The sequence below is a fragment of the Tachypleus tridentatus genome, chromosome 1 (genome assembly GCF_004210375.1).
Source record: "Tachypleus tridentatus isolate NWPU-2018 chromosome 1, ASM421037v1, whole genome shotgun sequence".
Classification (NCBI taxonomy): Eukaryota; Metazoa; Arthropoda; class Merostomata; order Xiphosura; family Limulidae; genus Tachypleus; species Tachypleus tridentatus.
Genome location: NC_134825.1, coordinates 45,893,012 through 45,909,839, shown reverse-complemented (window position 1 = coordinate 45,909,839; position 16,828 = coordinate 45,893,012). Strand labels below are relative to the sequence as shown.

General features: G+C 33.9%; 1 protein-coding gene and 1 long non-coding RNA gene across 2 annotated transcripts; both read right to left on the bottom strand.

Moving 5' to 3' along the window:
- Positions 1-10,423: 10,423 nt before the first annotated feature.
- On the bottom strand, positions 10,424-11,099 carry LOC143232401 (cuticle protein 10.9-like; the record flags this gene model as incomplete). Its single annotated transcript, XM_076467802.1, has 1 exon — positions 10,424-11,099. A coding segment is annotated over one exon (309 nt), but the record flags the coding sequence as incomplete, so codon positions are not given.
- A 290-nt stretch (positions 11,100-11,389) lies between these two features.
- On the bottom strand, positions 11,390-13,617 carry LOC143248667 (uncharacterized). Its single transcript, XR_013027146.1, has 2 exons — positions 13,483-13,617; positions 11,390-11,532 (listed from the first exon to the last, which is right to left on the bottom strand). It is a non-coding gene; the product is annotated as an uncharacterized LOC143248667 (long non-coding RNA).
- Between the last annotated feature and the right edge of the window lie 3,211 nt (positions 13,618-16,828).

Below are 16,828 nucleotides of genomic sequence, written 5' to 3'. Positions count from 1 at the left end.
GTTTCGTTTATAAAGAAAACGATATAAGGATTTTACAAATTAATGACATAGAACAAGAGTCAGTTGTTAAAATAAAACATAAAGCAATAAAAATAACAATAGAACAAACAGCAGGTTTGTTCTAAATGAATAAGGTAATCTTGATTCTATTTCGATTAACCAAATTAAATATCTTCAAACTATCAGATAGATCGACCAAACTTTTAAGTCAAATGTATTAATTTTGTGTTATAACTTTTAAAACTTAGTGTTTAAAACAATTTTAAACAGTTTTACACAAAACTACATATCGGTCAGCTTTCCGTAAGGATCTTTGAAAATTTGCAGCATAGATTTCAAAAATCTTTGCTTTGTTATAGAAAATTATTTTTCAAACCTTTGGCTATTTTGAAGTTGATCTTAAGTCTAAATAACGTGCAAACTATTTAATAACATCCGTGTAAAGCTGCAATTTAATTGTTTAGATTATCCTTGTTAAATAGCGGTGTACGTATTGAAATGTTTTGTTAATATTATGGACTTCAGATTAAAACAAGTGATCATGTGAAAGGAAAAAGTTTCATACAGATATATCGCACTTACGCTGATATTCTTTGATATAGAACAAGAGATGAATCTGTAAATTCATAAATGAAGTATTTCGGAAAACAACTCACAGAAGAATTTTCATGACAGCATTCGAAGTTGAGTTGGTAATCCGTAAGAAAAATGTATCACAATTCCGTATTACTGCGAATTGAAGACGCACCCCAATTTTAGAAAGGGATTTTCAGAAAAATAACTTGGTTCATAATTAGAAAAGAGTAAATATGTTTTAAAATAATTTATTAACGAATCAAAAAGGTTAATAATGTATTTAAAATTAAATATATTAAAAATATATAAAATATACAAGAAATTAAAAAAATTTCATCACAATAATGTCTCTTCCTGCTTTCTTTATTTAATCAGAATGTTGCTTCGATGTTTCTTCTGATTCACTGCTATGTTCTATAGTTGAAGCAGCTTCATCGCTTGATTCACTGTTGTACTAAAGAATGTCATCTTGCGTTCAATCATCAGCGTCTTCAAAATCAGACGGCAAATTTTGACTAATTGTTGTCCTTTGCCGTAATGATAAACCTTCTATTTTCATATCAGCCACGACTAGCCATGAAAGATATACCACTATTTCCTGTAGATTCTTTGGTTTTTAACATTAAGACATCTCTCTTTACAGGCAGACCTTTATTTCGTAACTTTCTGAAATACGTTAAAACAGCGGCATCAATTTCAGGATGTCTTCTTTTTCTTCGGCCAGAAAATGACTTTGTACTTTCTTGCAAGTCAACAACTTAGTTTCTATACCAAGCCAACGACGTACGTTCGCCTCACTTACTAAAAACTTTTTACCGGCTGCATGATTCCCAATCTGTTCGACGCACAAAATAATTTTCCTTTTAAATTTGGCATCGTACAAGAAACGCTTTTCCATGGGTAAGAAAACGCAATAAAAAACATAATAAAATAGCGTCTGTAGAACAGGAAAGTCAGACAAAGACTGAGGACAGTGATATCCAACTACACCACTAGAGGCGCTGACATCGGCAAATTTAACGTTTGTACATGTTTTTTTAATTAGTTTTTTAAAATTTTGCCGTGGTTAAGGCGCTCGACTCGTTATCCGAGGGTCTTGGGTTCGAATCCCCGTCATACTAAATATGCTTGCTCTTTCAGCCGTGGGGGCGTTATAAAGTGACAGTAAATCCCATTATTCGTTGGTAGAAGAGTAGCTCAAAAGTTGGTGGTGGGTGGTGATGACTAGCTGCCTTCCCTCTAGTCTTACACTGCTAACTTAGGGACGGCTAGCGCAGACAGTCCTCAAGTAGCTTTGCGCGAAATAAAAAAAAACCAACAAATCAAGCCTTAACCTCCTGGCCATAAAATTCGAAGTAATACCGTATTTTTTTTATGAATATTCAGAACTAGCCTCTTCTTTAACTGAATATTTCATGTAAAAATGAAATTTATAATTTCGATGCTAATTCTGTAAAATTTAACATTTATTATTATGTTTTATATTGCTAATGTATTTTACTGAAACGAGAAAACTTTTCTTACATTAATTTCTCTTAAGAAACAAAACTGTTCCTTTGTTGTCACGTTTAGAAAAAAATTCACTTATTTTCTTTCCTTGCTGCATAAAGTAGTCTGACTCCTGGTAAATTGTCGATTCTCAAAAATACGGGCGTCGCCACGTTTGATCTCACTTTTCAAGAACAACGTTAACTAATGGTTGCGTTGACTTCCTCTAATGTAAAGAAGTGAAATCTAGAACACATAATAATGTAGATGATTTATAATTTATTACATTTTATGTATACGTTCCATTTTCCACGGTCCTTTCCAATAGATGGCTACATGAAAGTTTATCTACTGAAGTGTAATAAAGCAAGATAATTTGGTCACTGTGGTAGCACATGTCGATCTGAATAAAAATAATAACCCGCGGACTTTTAACGAGGTCTGTAATCATATAAATTAAATGGAGAGAACCAGATTTGTTCATTATAATGCAACAGTAAGTTAGACTTTAAGGTAACACATTTAGAGAACAAATGTTCGTTGTAAAACAAGAAAACTATTTTAATTCATTGGTTGTTGAAGTTTCACAATCGAGGTGTTAAGTAAGTAAGATACAACTTTAGTTAACTGTATCCAGACTTATCTATTTATTGATAATTAATGAGTAATACGGTTCAAACCACCTTCCTGTCAAGTAATGTACTGTTAATTAGACATCCTGTTTGGTTGTATCATAACATATTTCTTTTTCAAAATTGTTAATCTTTGTTTGATTGTTTGGAATTGAAGGAAATTATTTGTGTTTGTTTTTTGAATTTCGCGCAAAGCTACACGAGGGCTATCTGCGCTAGGAGAAAGAGATTGAACTCATCTGATCCTCCAGGTCTTTGAGATATAAAGCCCGACAAAGGAAGTGCATTGCCTAGAATTGTCGCGCAAAGCTATACAATAGTTATCAGTGCATATTTGTTCCTAATTTTGAACAGGTAGACTGGAATGAAGGTTGTTAGTCAATAGCATTTTTTGTGAACATTTGTACTAATATTGTCTGACCAAATATTTGGACTTGACAGTCATTATTACAATTCACCAACGTTCTCAAAGTGTGGAACATGTTTTTACTCCAACGAGACACGAACAAAACCCCTTAGATTCACAGCTCGAGTATGGGAATTACTATGCCACGACTGGTCCAAATGTTAATCTAAACAATTACTCAGTTTATTATTTAAGGACTACAGTTCTTTAGGTGTCTTTATAATCAACAAATAGACATTATTTTATGGATTGACACGATAAATCAAAATATCGTACGAAATTAAAAAACTTTTATTCTTTCCAATTATTCTTTGTTTATAAATGTCTGTCACTTTTTTACATAATAAGTTTAAAATTGCTGTAACTAGAAAGCCTGAGCATAACAATATCACTATTACATCTAAGGAATACAATAATAATTAGAGTCGTATTAAATGAGGGACTGTTTTGTAAATAGATTTAATGAAAACAACAGTTTGATGCCATCTAGTTTTTGTTGTTAACGCAACGCTATGAACACAATTATTTGTTTGTAGTTAAGCACAAAGCTACACAATGAGCTGTTTGTTCTCTTCCTCTCACGAGTTTCGGAACTTGATTTTTATTAATACTAAGTTGTTGGGGGACGTAATAGAAAGTAGAATTTATAGTATGAGAAATATTGGTAATAGATTGTAATAAAGTTACATCAAAATCATTAAAGTTCGCTCTAAGCATAATTATTTGCTCGTTTGTTTGTAGTTAAGCACAAAGCTATACAATAGACAGTCTGTGCTATCTCCACAACGGGTATCAAAACTTGGTTTCTAGCATTGCAACTCCGCAGACATAACGCTGTACCATTGTGGGAAAGAGATGAGCACGTGTGTGTGTGTGTGTGTGTTTCCTATAGCACAGCCACATCACGCTATCTGGCGAGTCCACCAAAGGGGAATCGAACCCGTGATTTTAGCGTTGTAAATCCGGAGACTTACCACTGTACCAGCGGAGGATACGATTAAAAATAACAAATAAAGTTTGAAAACCTAAGGTTTAGTAAACAATACCATGATGCCCCAAAAATGTTTAATCAAAGAATTACTGAAAAAATAAGTTACAAATAAATTATTGATACATTTGTTTCTATCCTCTTAATACTGAAACAACACATTAGTCGCTTGGGTTAAGTATATTTAAAACAAGCTATTGAGACTCGAGCAGAAATTATCACAGTGTAAACTAATCTAATTAAATAAACTGCACAAGCTACAAAAAGAGATAAGTACCACATAACCATGTTTACTGATAACCCATATGAAGCCATACACAACCTCACTGATCGTGTTTTCACCAGCCTTGAGAAACATGTTTCGTGACATGGTTTAAACTTTGCTATTATTCTTGAGAAAATCAAATATATTGACTTTGTCAATTTTGAAAAAATACTAAGTAGAATTAAACCGTTATCCATTTGGACTAAAAACGGGTGTAAACTTTGTCGCAGAAATATCAGGAAACATAGTAGTAACCTGTCCAACGACGATAGTGCTGCTCTGAATAATCTGAAGCGTTTAAATAACTTAGTGCAATCAAATCTGGAAAAAGAAACGATGTTGTCATTCTCAATATAAAAGACGACCTTGATAAAGTTCATGTCATCTTAAGTGACTCCAGTAAGGTTTAACTAAAGATACACCCAAGAGAGAGAAAATTAATTTTAAAGACTCCTATTAAAACTGAAGAAAGAGAATGTCATTTGTGATTAGATATACAACTAGATTAATCCTGTTGGATCACATAGTAGCATTATGTATGGTCTACCTAAACTACGTAAAGCACAGGTACCGACCAGACCTATTATACCTTTCATAGTAACAGACAGATAAAAACTAGGTGTTATTTAAGCAACTTGTTTCGTTTATTAAGAATAGGTTTACTGTTAAAATATCTAATTTCATCAAATCCTTGGAAGTTGATTCATTTGTATGTATCAAAAGTTTTTATAGCATGTCATTATACACTAACATTCCGCTCAATGAAGTAATAAAACAAAATAATGATTTAATATTTTCTGATAACACTAAAATTAATGGCTTAACTAAAAATTAATTTACGAACTACTTGAAACTGAGACCAAAGAATTTCATTTTACGTTTAATAATAAGACATATGATAAAATTGGTGGTGTAGCCATGGCCTCATCACTTGCTCCCATTCAAGTTAATTTGTTCTTGTCTCATCATCAGCCCAATTATTTAGAGCCACGTCCATCTGAGTTTAAGCTTTTAGTTTATAAGAGATACGTCAATGACATTTTATTGTATTCAGAAAGCTAAATCACGATAACAAGTTTGAAAATTACTTAAGCTCAAAGCACAGGAATGTCGATCCCATGGCTGAAGAGCAAAAGGAATCTCAGCTGCCTTTTATAGATTTAAAGCTCATCAACCGGAAAAACAGGCTCGAAACTAAATACTTCCACAAACCAACATTTTCAGACTGGACTGTCATTTTAACACATTTATACCTGATTGTCACAAAATTTATTTAATAAGTACTTCAGTTCATAGAACATATAAACTTACCAGCTTATATGCTTATTTGCATGACAAACCTATTAACATAAAAAAATTAAAAATGCCTTCCCTCTAACACTCATCAACATAAATATTTTTTGAATATATCAATAAGGTTTACAACCCCAAACTTCCTGACAACAACGTTCCCAGATGTCCTATCATCTTGGTGTTACCTTTCACTGGCTCTTGTGACATCAAACCTAAGACAAACCGAAAGAACAGATACACAATTTTATCCTGTATAAAGACAAAATTCCTCCTTCAACAAAATTGCTGTTAGTGTACAAATATTGGAAGCTAAGATTCTAGCCGTTAAACCAAGGAATAGGCGCATAACATCGCTTTTAATAAATGGAACTTACAACCACCTAAGGAAAGACTGTAGGGAGAAAACTAAAGTGAAAACTTCAGAATAATAGGCTCAGCAAACGATGTATGGTCGATAAGAAAGATAAAGCAGCCATAATTCGTAACCTACAACCTAATCTGAACAATGAACCACCTAGATCGTTGCATCTCAAACTAGATCAACTCATCTTGGTTGAGATGGTCAAACTTTGAAAACTTCATCCAACAAACAAGTGTTAATGTCTACTTAAACGTAAAAAAAACCTCTTATAATCGTATAAAAATTTGAATACTGACTGGATTTAGCTAACAGTCGATGAATAACGTAAATCAATAGATTAAGCTAATAGCTGATAGACAACATTACTCACGAAATTTAGTTAACAAGCGATAGACAACGTTACTCAACGGATTTGGCTAATAATTATTGGACAACGTCACTCACTAGATGTAGCTAATAGTTTATTAACAAAGTTACGAAATTCAGTTAATAGTTAATAAACAACATTACTCATTGGATGTAGCTAATAGTTTATGAACAACGTTACTCGTTGGATTTAATTAATAGTTGATTGGTAATGTTACTTACTGGGTTTAATAGGCGAATAACGTTACTTTCAAAATTTAGCTAATAGTTGAATGATAATGCTACTTGCCGGATTTAACAGTAGATGGACAACATTACTCATCTTAGACAGGGAAAGATTTAAGGTTAATTTTACGTTTGTCATATCATAACGAGCGCAGACGCGCTGATTAACTTATAAAGTGAATAGATGTACTTTTTAAAGCAAAACGTTTCAAGGACGGTTATGGGAGAATCTTGGGATTACAAATATGGCCATTTAGCTTACGTGTTGTATAAGGTGGTTGAATATACCAGTGTTGGTAAACAAAACGTATTTTCATATTAAGATACTCGATTTTAAATGTATAATTAATGCACACGTATACGCACATACATAGAGAGTTCTCTAACAACTTTTAATGTTTTCTAACTCAACAAGTTAATATTATTTGTCATAAAATAACAATTCTTTATGTACAAATGAAAGATCACGAGGAACACAAGATCTTAACTCCGGAAATGGTCAGTAAACAGCGTTACACCAACCGAACGTGACCATCATTCCTGTCAACGATGGTTTCAATCTTTATGATATGATAGACAGCTGAACGATGTGTTTGTTTGTTTGTTTTTGAATTTTGCGCAAAGCTACACGAAGGCTATCTGTACTAGCCGTCCCTAATTTAGCAATGTAAGATTAGAGGAAAGGCAACTAGTCATCACCACCCACCGCTAACTCCTGGGCTACTCTTTTTACCAATGAATAGTGGGATTGACTACACATTATAATGCCGCCCCTACGGCTGAAAGGACGAGCATGTTTGGTGGGATTGGCATTCGAATCTACGACCCTCAGATTACGAGTCGAATCCCTTAACCACCTGGCCATACCGGGCCCAGCTCAACGAACCTGATCACTATCCAACATGGCTAAATACTGTCGGATGGAATATACCAAGTCCGACAACATAGTAGATACTCCAAGATCTACAATTTATATTGATTTTCTGTATTCATGTTACCAGATACTCTAAGATGTACAATATATTTTACCAAATACTCCACAAGGTACAACTGACTTTAAGGTACATCAGCTTCTCAAAAATACCATTCCTTCGTTAAAAATAGTCCTCAGTGAGGTTACACAATTTTAATAGTGTGTATGAATATAAAAGTTAAATTATAAAATTGTTCCTATTCATTATGTATAAGTTTAAAATCTTAAATGTGATAACCATATTTTACTATAAGTACAAATGTATCATCTCTAAATAAATATTCACATATAAAACTAAAAAATAAGCAACAAAATGAACTTGAATTTGTTGTAAAAAAGTGCACTTGAAGTAAAAACTGAAATAATGTACTTCTATACGTAATGTTTTCCTATTCGGATGAAAAGAGTTACCATAATAACTGGAATGTTAGGACATGTTAAGCAGCAATAGATCTATATTATTTCGCTCTTAACTAAGTTGAAGAAGGAGATCAAAGACAACGTAAAAACAAAGTTAGCAGGAATCTTTATCAAACAAGTCAAAGTCAATGAGAGCACAGGATACCAGACAGAGTTGTTTTTACTCAAAGGGTAGATTTGATCAGACTTGAAGATATATTCCAAGCCCTGAAAAAAAATGATAAATTATATACAAAATAACCAAAATCTCTCCCACAGCGGATAATGCAGCTGTCCTCTTTTATGCAGTGTGTTTTTTTTTATACGGCAATCTTTTCTACGAAAAGCGACGGGGATATCAAAGGAAATGACTTATAAAAAATTGGTAGGTAGCTAAACCGAAACTAATCTAGCAGCCTTGTATGACCAAAATTCTTCTGGTAAAACTAAACACACACCTAGAAACACCAGAAAATGTTTGAACATTTTTGATGAACACGAAACGTTCACCTAAATAAGTTAAAGAAGACAATAAATATAATTTTCATACCATAGATTTAGGACATAGCTAACAATTGAAGACGTACATCACTAAAAAAATGAAACAGGTGTACAGATTTTGTTTGTTTTAGACCAAAGTCACATTGTACCATATGACTTGTCTTCCGATGGGAATCGAAGCCCAGATTTTAACGTTGTAGGTCCATAAACAGAAGATCTGGCGGACAGAGAAGCAAAGGCATTTTTTTTCTCGACTAGTACTAGTACCAGTAATGACAAGAAAAAGCCTCTCCCAAACTCAAAGAATTTTTTACAATACAAATAAATTATTAAAACTGTTGTAATGGAAAGGGAATTGTGGGGTTGATGCTTTACCACGTGACCTACATCAGGACCACATTAGTTTAACTATTCTCTTGAATTTTCAGATTTTATATTTCTATAGTGAATTTGTTCCTGTCATCAGTTCTAAGAAATATTTTACCTTTTAGAAACTGGATTTTGAAATAAATAAATATTCAAATGTGTGTGCGTGCTGGGTAATAATGTAAATTTATATATTTGCTACGAAATGCCAAACCGATAATATGTTTCAACCCTGAAAAAAAACAACCTCTAGTGTTATAACGTTTTAGAAATATGTTGAATCAAAACAAAAGTAATTAACTGACAATTAAGGAAATGTGATAAGTTTCTGATTACTAGAAACAAGTAGACTTTCCATTCCTAATTAACCAAAGCGTGGTCTAGTGGCTAACATATTGGACTGCAATCGGAGGGTTTCGAGTTTCAGCCATGATGCTACTAAATGCTCTTTTCACATTCTTTTAGGTCCGCAGTCTTAGAATTAAAGATATTTATGATTAAACTATGAGGGTCATTAACATGTACTTTTTTCTATAGTGTGTCAGTCACGTGAGTAAACTAACCTTTCTCACAAGTTAATTGTACGAAGACTTACAGCCACGATTTAAACTTTATAGTTGTCCTGTTTTTATCGGTTTTGGTTTGTTTTGTATTTGTGCAAAGCTACACGAGAGCTATCTGCACTAGCCATCCCTAATTCACCAGTGTAAGACTAGAGGGAAAGCAGCTAGTGATCACCATCCATCGCCAACTCTTGGGTTACTCTTTTACCAACGAATAATGGGATTGACTGTAAAATTATAACGCCCCCACGCCTGAAAGGGCAAGCATGCTTGGTATGACAGGGATTCTAGCCCGCGACCCTCGGGTTGCGAGTCGAGCTTCCTAACCACCTGGCTGTGCTGGGCCGTTTATCGGTTTTCCCGAACACATCGCAAAATATTATGATGGTTCATAGTGCGTATTTTTTATTAAATAAATTTCTTTAATCAGCCAGAAGTTACTAGAGATAAATATTTTATATTTTTAGTGTATTTAGACTGTAAAATAATACAGTTGATAAAACGCTTTTTCTACCTTATCCTACAGACCAATCAACGATTCTGTGGATGATGTCACATTTAGAAATATTTCCCTCGAGACGCTTGCTTTGACCAATATATCTTTTATCTCTTGATGTTGTATATATCAACGAGCAAGTAAAGTAGGATTTTGTGGTGTTAGTTAATCTGCTTTTAAACAGCGTAAACGCACGAAGTGTTTCCTCAAAGTCAAAACAATATAATATTTATCACGGCTTGTCACGACCCAGACTGTAAACCTCATTATTCATGGTGCAACCACGTTGCCGGGGTCGATACTCTAAAAGATAGACGAGCCACTCCCACTACTTGATCAGAAAAGAGTTGCCCACAAGGTGGCAGTATGCGCTATTGACTATCCGACTCTGGTCTATCAGTTGGACAAATTAGGACGAATATGAGTAAAAATCGTAAAACAAATTTTGTAGCATGCAGCAAAACGTTTATTATCAGTACATATAGATAAGTTACAAAATATAACACTGTTTTTCACGGAAAACACATAAAAACAAACAAACAAAACTCAACAATAATAAAAAAACAGAAACGGAAAAGAAATATCGAACGTTTAACGTTTCTTGTTATATATCGCGCGTAATTCCTTTTTGAAGATAAATAAGCAAATAAAGTAATAGCTAAAGATTTTTGTAATGAGGAAAACAGTTAGAAGCAAATGTTAAGTTACTTATGCAACTGCTTGTATTTATATATATAGGAATAACGTTTAATAAATAATGAAAGCATTTCATCCAAAGAATTTTCAGTAAGAAATTTTAAGTTATGTAAAAGCGAAGATACTGATTAGTTAAAACCATTAAATAAAATTCTGTCCGTTTTTTTCAACTGCGTGTTTTGTTCCAATAATGTTGTTAAGCATAGCCATATGGTACAGGGATACGGATGTATTTCACGAGTTGTTTATGAGCAGGGGCCGGTGGAGGTGGGGGTGGGGGTGGCGGTGGCGGTGGAGGGGCAGGTGCAGGTGCAGCTTCGATGACGATCTGGACATCAGCCGGTGCTGCGTCGCCCAAGCCAGGCTCGTTAGACTTCACCTGGGGATGGAATCCAGAGCTGTCGGCAACATACTCGACTTGGCGGAATACTCCGTTAAGGTCTACGTAACCATAAGAACCCTTTACTGCTCCACTACCATCCCCGACTCTTTCCTGGTTATGGTGTTACCATCTTCATCCTTTATCTCAAATGAATATTCATATGGTTGAGGTTTTCCTAAAGTAGGTGAAAAACACACATGTGTGAAAAGAAAGTATTCAAGCATCATTGAATTACAAATAAACCACAGGGTTAAAACACATGAAATTATTCCCTTATTAAAACTGTGTTTTTAGACTGGCGGGTACGATATTATTCAAATAAGTAGATGATATCAAACTTAATTATATTTGCTAGTTGGAAAAAAGCCATAAAGGCATTTCTACACAGCATTTCTATTATTCTGTACACTTACTTCGGGTGGTGGTGGTGGTGGTGGTGGTGGAGGAGGAGGGGCGGCGGTGCCGGTTGATAATGTGGCACTTCGATTACATATGGAGAACCGTATCCAACGGAATTCACCTGGGTCACTGCAGATAGAGCCAGCAGGATAAATACCTAAAGAAAAGAAACTTCATAGTTGTTAAAATAGCATTATAGAGAAACAAGTATCTTTCATAAACGTAGATAAATTCAACACACAAATATATGTACGTGTTATTACCCATACACTAGAATTATTCGCGAGTACTGACAGATTTTACTGGCTGAGTGCCGGATTCTTAATTATTTACGATAATTATAAATATTAATAGTATTTTGTTTTCAAAGAATTGACCTGCATTCTTAGTAGCTCAACTTTAAAGTTATCTAAATATATTTTGAATAAATTATTAATGTTTTGCTTATTATGTTTTTATCTGAATTCTTTCCATAGCTTATTTGAATATGTTAAAGAAGCACATAAAACATTCTGACTGTAAACATTAGAATCTTAAAATAATAATACCAATGATCACGAGATTATATATAAAAAACGTCTCTTCAATGTTGTGATGTAGTGTACCATATCCATATTAATACACATAAGCAGTTTTGCACTAACTTATACAATTAAAGTGTTGATAAGTTGTTTGTACCGTTAGATAGTAATATTAATAAGTTTAACATTGCAAACGACATGTGACCATCGTTATCACAAGTAATTTTATTTAATTTGATGTTCTAGACACTTGTAGGCTTAATTAACAATAGCATATTAACTCACACAACAATCCTTGATAATCAAATACAAGTATTACCGTTTAAGTTATGCGGCTATTAGTGTAAGATCTGATCACAAGCAACTAGTTCTTATTGCTTTGGTTTTTATCTGTCGACATCAAGATAAATCTAAAGCTCATTTTATTACGTAAATCTGAGAAATTAAAATATTTTATACCTTTGATACGACCAATTCATTCTAATTAACTAACAGGGCTTTGTCAAGAGACAATTCTTCTTTACTGTTACTGTGAATCGAAACAGTAATGAATGGTTTCTTAGCTTAAACGTATGCTCAGCAGGAAGGTTAAAATCAAAATATAACAAGATGTTCTATAAGATATACTTTTGCACGGTAGTAAATACAGGTTATGTGAACCATAATCTAAACTTTAATTTTGTTTGTTTTAGTTTGTTTTGAATTTCGCGCAAAGCTACTTGAGAGCTACTTTTGCAGTGTAAGACTAGAGGGAAGGCACCTGGTCATCAGCACCAACTGCAAACTCTTGGGCTACTCTTTTACCAACACTTTGTTCTGATCGCAGCTCTCCTTCCTGTCTTTTCAATTAAAACCGGGTCCGGCATGGCCAGGTGATTAAGGCACTCGATTCGTAATCTGAGGGTCACGAGTTGGAATACCCGTCACACCAAACATGCTCGCCCTTTCGGCCGTGGGGCGTTATAATGTGACGGTCAATCCCACAATTCGTTGGTAAAAGAGTAGCCCAAGAGTTGTCGGTGGGTGGTGATGACTAGCTGCCTTCCCTCTAGTCTTACACTGCTAAATTAGGAACGGCTAGCACAGATAGCCCTCGAGTAGCTTTGTGCGAAATTAAAAAAAAAAAAAAACTAACAAACAGAATAAAGTGTGAACAGATTATGATATTATGTATCAACTTTATCAGAACTTTCACACAAGCCTAAACAAAGTTTATCTGTACATACACGTTCATAATTTTAGCTGATATACTAAAGGAAAGACAGCTAGTCATCAGCTCCCGCAAGAAGATCATAAAGTGTTCTTGTCTTAACGAAATGTAAGATTTAACCATCACTCTTAGATTTCAACCACACCCCTAAGAAAGCATAGCGCATTTTTGTGACAACTGGATACAAACAAAAAAAATCGTCTGATCCACAGTCCATACACACTAACGACTAAGGCCTTTGTAAAGCAAAATTAGACGACGTGAAGCATACATTCAATGATTCGCCACAAGGTCAACCTATCTGAAGTTTCTCACATATATTTTAGCCTGCTTACAATCCAATGTATTTAAACGTTACGCAAATGTACATTCTTACCTTTCTGTTCATGACCAAACTTTGTGTAACTGTACCAAGAAAGAGAAAAGTTTCTAGAGAAGCAACTTCTCTGTTTAGAATCAACGTTTCATCCATTGGTTTATATAGTAGAGAGTCTAGCCTACAATCCTAAATAACCCTCGAAGATGAACTAGATTATTAACATTTACGAAAGTGAGAGGAGTTTGGGATGACCCAGGAAGAGCAAGAAACATTATGCCTCAGGTGAGACACGCCGTTTGGCAAGACTTGTTCAAGTGTAAATTATTTAACCTGCATTACTTTCTGGAACTACCAGCACGTCATATTTAGTAAGCGTCTCCAATAAGATCTGATCTTTTAATGGGTCAGTGCATTGCGGAAGAGTTAGTTTAGAAATACATTTCGATTTAATTTATAATTATAAATTCAAAACCTAGTTCTTTGTCAGTTGTTCCCAGTCTCGAGCGTCGCCTTGTAGTCAGTGTCTTAGATCGGAAGCTTGATGATCTTGAGTTTGAGATGTGGTGTTACCAAACAGATTTCGCTCTTTTAGTTCGAGTGTTATACAAATGACACTCACTTGAGACAGTGGTTCTGTCAACTTCAATTTAGAGAACAGTTTGAAATTAGAAACTATAGTTGTTTTTTACTTAGTTGTTTATCACACTGTCTACATAAAGATGTTGTTTAAGTAAAGACGTAAAAAAACTCATTTAGGTCGTTTCAAGAACTAGTTGATAACTCTCAAAATCAATAGGTTTTTACTTACGAGTCGAAACCGTAGCAACAAGTTAAGTGCAGTTTATTTGGAATGTAATTTTCAGTTAATAATAACTGCTTTTTTGTTCTGTGAAAATTAGCTTTTGGTGGTTAACATTTACCTATATCTGAATTTGAGAGTCTAAGTTATACTTAACAGACTTCTATAAAATAATTATTTTTCCTACAGAGAGACTCCAGTTCCATGAATTGTCTCATCAGTAGGCCTAAGAGATAACGGTTAAAATTTAGGTTTCCATCGTCACTCTGGCTACAACATAGATAACTCAATGTTTGAATCTATGCTCAAAAATAACACAAATCTTCTAAAAGTTCTAATATTTTATTTTAAGAATCGTTAAAACTACAAATATAAAATAAAAATATTCCTTATTATTTAGAATATCTTTAACTTTTTACCTTAGTCAGTGATAAAGACTGTGTGATATAGTTGAAACTATATATATGTGCATTTGTTAACTTCCATACAAAATAAAATATTTGAGCGTGTGGATACATATCTATTTCTTCTATGTTTGCTATTTGAATGACGAATATTTTTTATTAGATGTGTCTCCCTTTACAACAGTTTGTCTCCACGTTCATGCCACTAGCCAATCGCGAGATTACCAATGTAATAATTAATATATTTTTAGTTACGAGGTTAACTGAAACTTAAATATTCGTTTTTTTTTGTTTTTATATATTTCTGGCGTCGCTACGAAAATCTGCATATGAATATGATGGAAAAAAATCATACAATTGCTATTTGTGAAATTTTGATAACTGCCTCTTTTAGAAATAAAAGTGACATTTTTATAAAGTGCCTTGTGAATGTATTACATGTTTCCGAGAAAACAAATCGACTTTATTACACACCATCTTCAAATTAAGTTGACGGTATTTGCAAGTGTAGTTCTTTATCGTAAGTATTTATTCATCATATAAATATCGCGTATTGTATTCTACAAATTAAAAATAAGCAAAAAATAAAATTTATTAAAATTGTCACTTTCAGAAAGTTTGTTTAAACGCATTATTTCTAATTAATTAATTGTGCACGACTGGATTATGGAGATCAGTAGAACCAACATACCAGTTAAGGAATGTTTATTCACTAAGCAGAGACTATATTCAGAATTTGTGGGAGTTCCCTCACTAGTGCGTTAATCATATAGTAACTAATTTAAAACATGTACAGAAGAATTAGTGAATTAATTTCTGTTTTGTTTTGAATTTCACGCAAAGCTACATGACAGTTATCTGCGCTAGCCTTCCCTAATTTAGTAGTGTAAGACTAGACGAAAGGTATCTAGTCATCACCACCAACCGCCAACTTTTGGGTTACTTTTTTACCCACGAACAGTGGGATTGACCGTCACTTTATAACGGTCCCACGGCTGAAAGGGCGAGCATGTTTGACGTGACGGGGTTCTGTTTTGTATCGCAAAATAACGAGCTCAAACAATGAATGACTTTTATATATCAAAATATTTATTTACCAGAAGCTTAAGAGTTGCTTTATCATACCGAGATCTTTGCGTATAATTAATGGGAAATTGGAACCCACATGAATCATCTCGTGATTGGACCACCTAAAAACATAAATTTACTTTTCATTGGACCAGTTCGACATTCTTTATTGAAATTGTAGAGAAAAAAAAAACGTATTCAATAAAGAACGTGACATATTATGATTTATTTTTCAAAAATAAAAACAAGTAAAACAAAAGAGTAGTTAAATAAAACGTTTCACCTAGTATCACTTATGAATATTGTAGTGTATCACTTATGAATATTGTAGTGTATCACTTATGAATATTGTAGTATTGTAAGGTATTAATGGAGGTTTGATGGAGAAGTGTTCGGACAAAAATCAAATAAAATTATAAGACAAATTGTTTATCGATAAGCGTGAATAAATTCAACTAAGTTTATTTCATCACATTCGAATGAAAGTCTAACCAAATAAATAAGAATGCATTAATGATGATGAAAGGTAACATGATCTATTCGTATGAAAACATTTAAAGGTTTTTACTGCTAAATTTGTTTGTTTATTTTGAATTTCGCACAAAGCAACTCGAGGGCTATCTGCGCTAGCTGTCCCTAATATAGCAGTGTAAGACTAGAGGGAAGGCAGCTAGTCATCACCACCCACCGCCAACTCTTGGGCTACTCTTTTACCACGAATAGTGGGATTGACCATCAATTACAACGCCCCCACGGCTGGGAGGGCGAGCATGTTTGGCGCGACGGAGATGGGAACTCGCGACCCTCAGATTACGAGTCGCACGCCTTAACACGCTTGGCCATGCCGGACTATTTACTGCTAAATAAATAAAAGTAGAGGTATATCTGTTGAATGTACAAGTGAACCAGTCTAATACTGTTTCAAAACTAAAACATTGTTGTAGAATTATATATATGTAAAAACGTCTGGTTTGGGTTGAGAAAATTTTTTATGTAGAGAAGCGGACAACGTTTCGACCTTCTTCGGTCATCGTCAGGCTCACAAAGAAAGAAAGAGGAAACAACCCAAACCAGTCGTTTTTACATATATATTTTTCTCTACAAGTGGATTTTCTCGTCATCACTGATTATT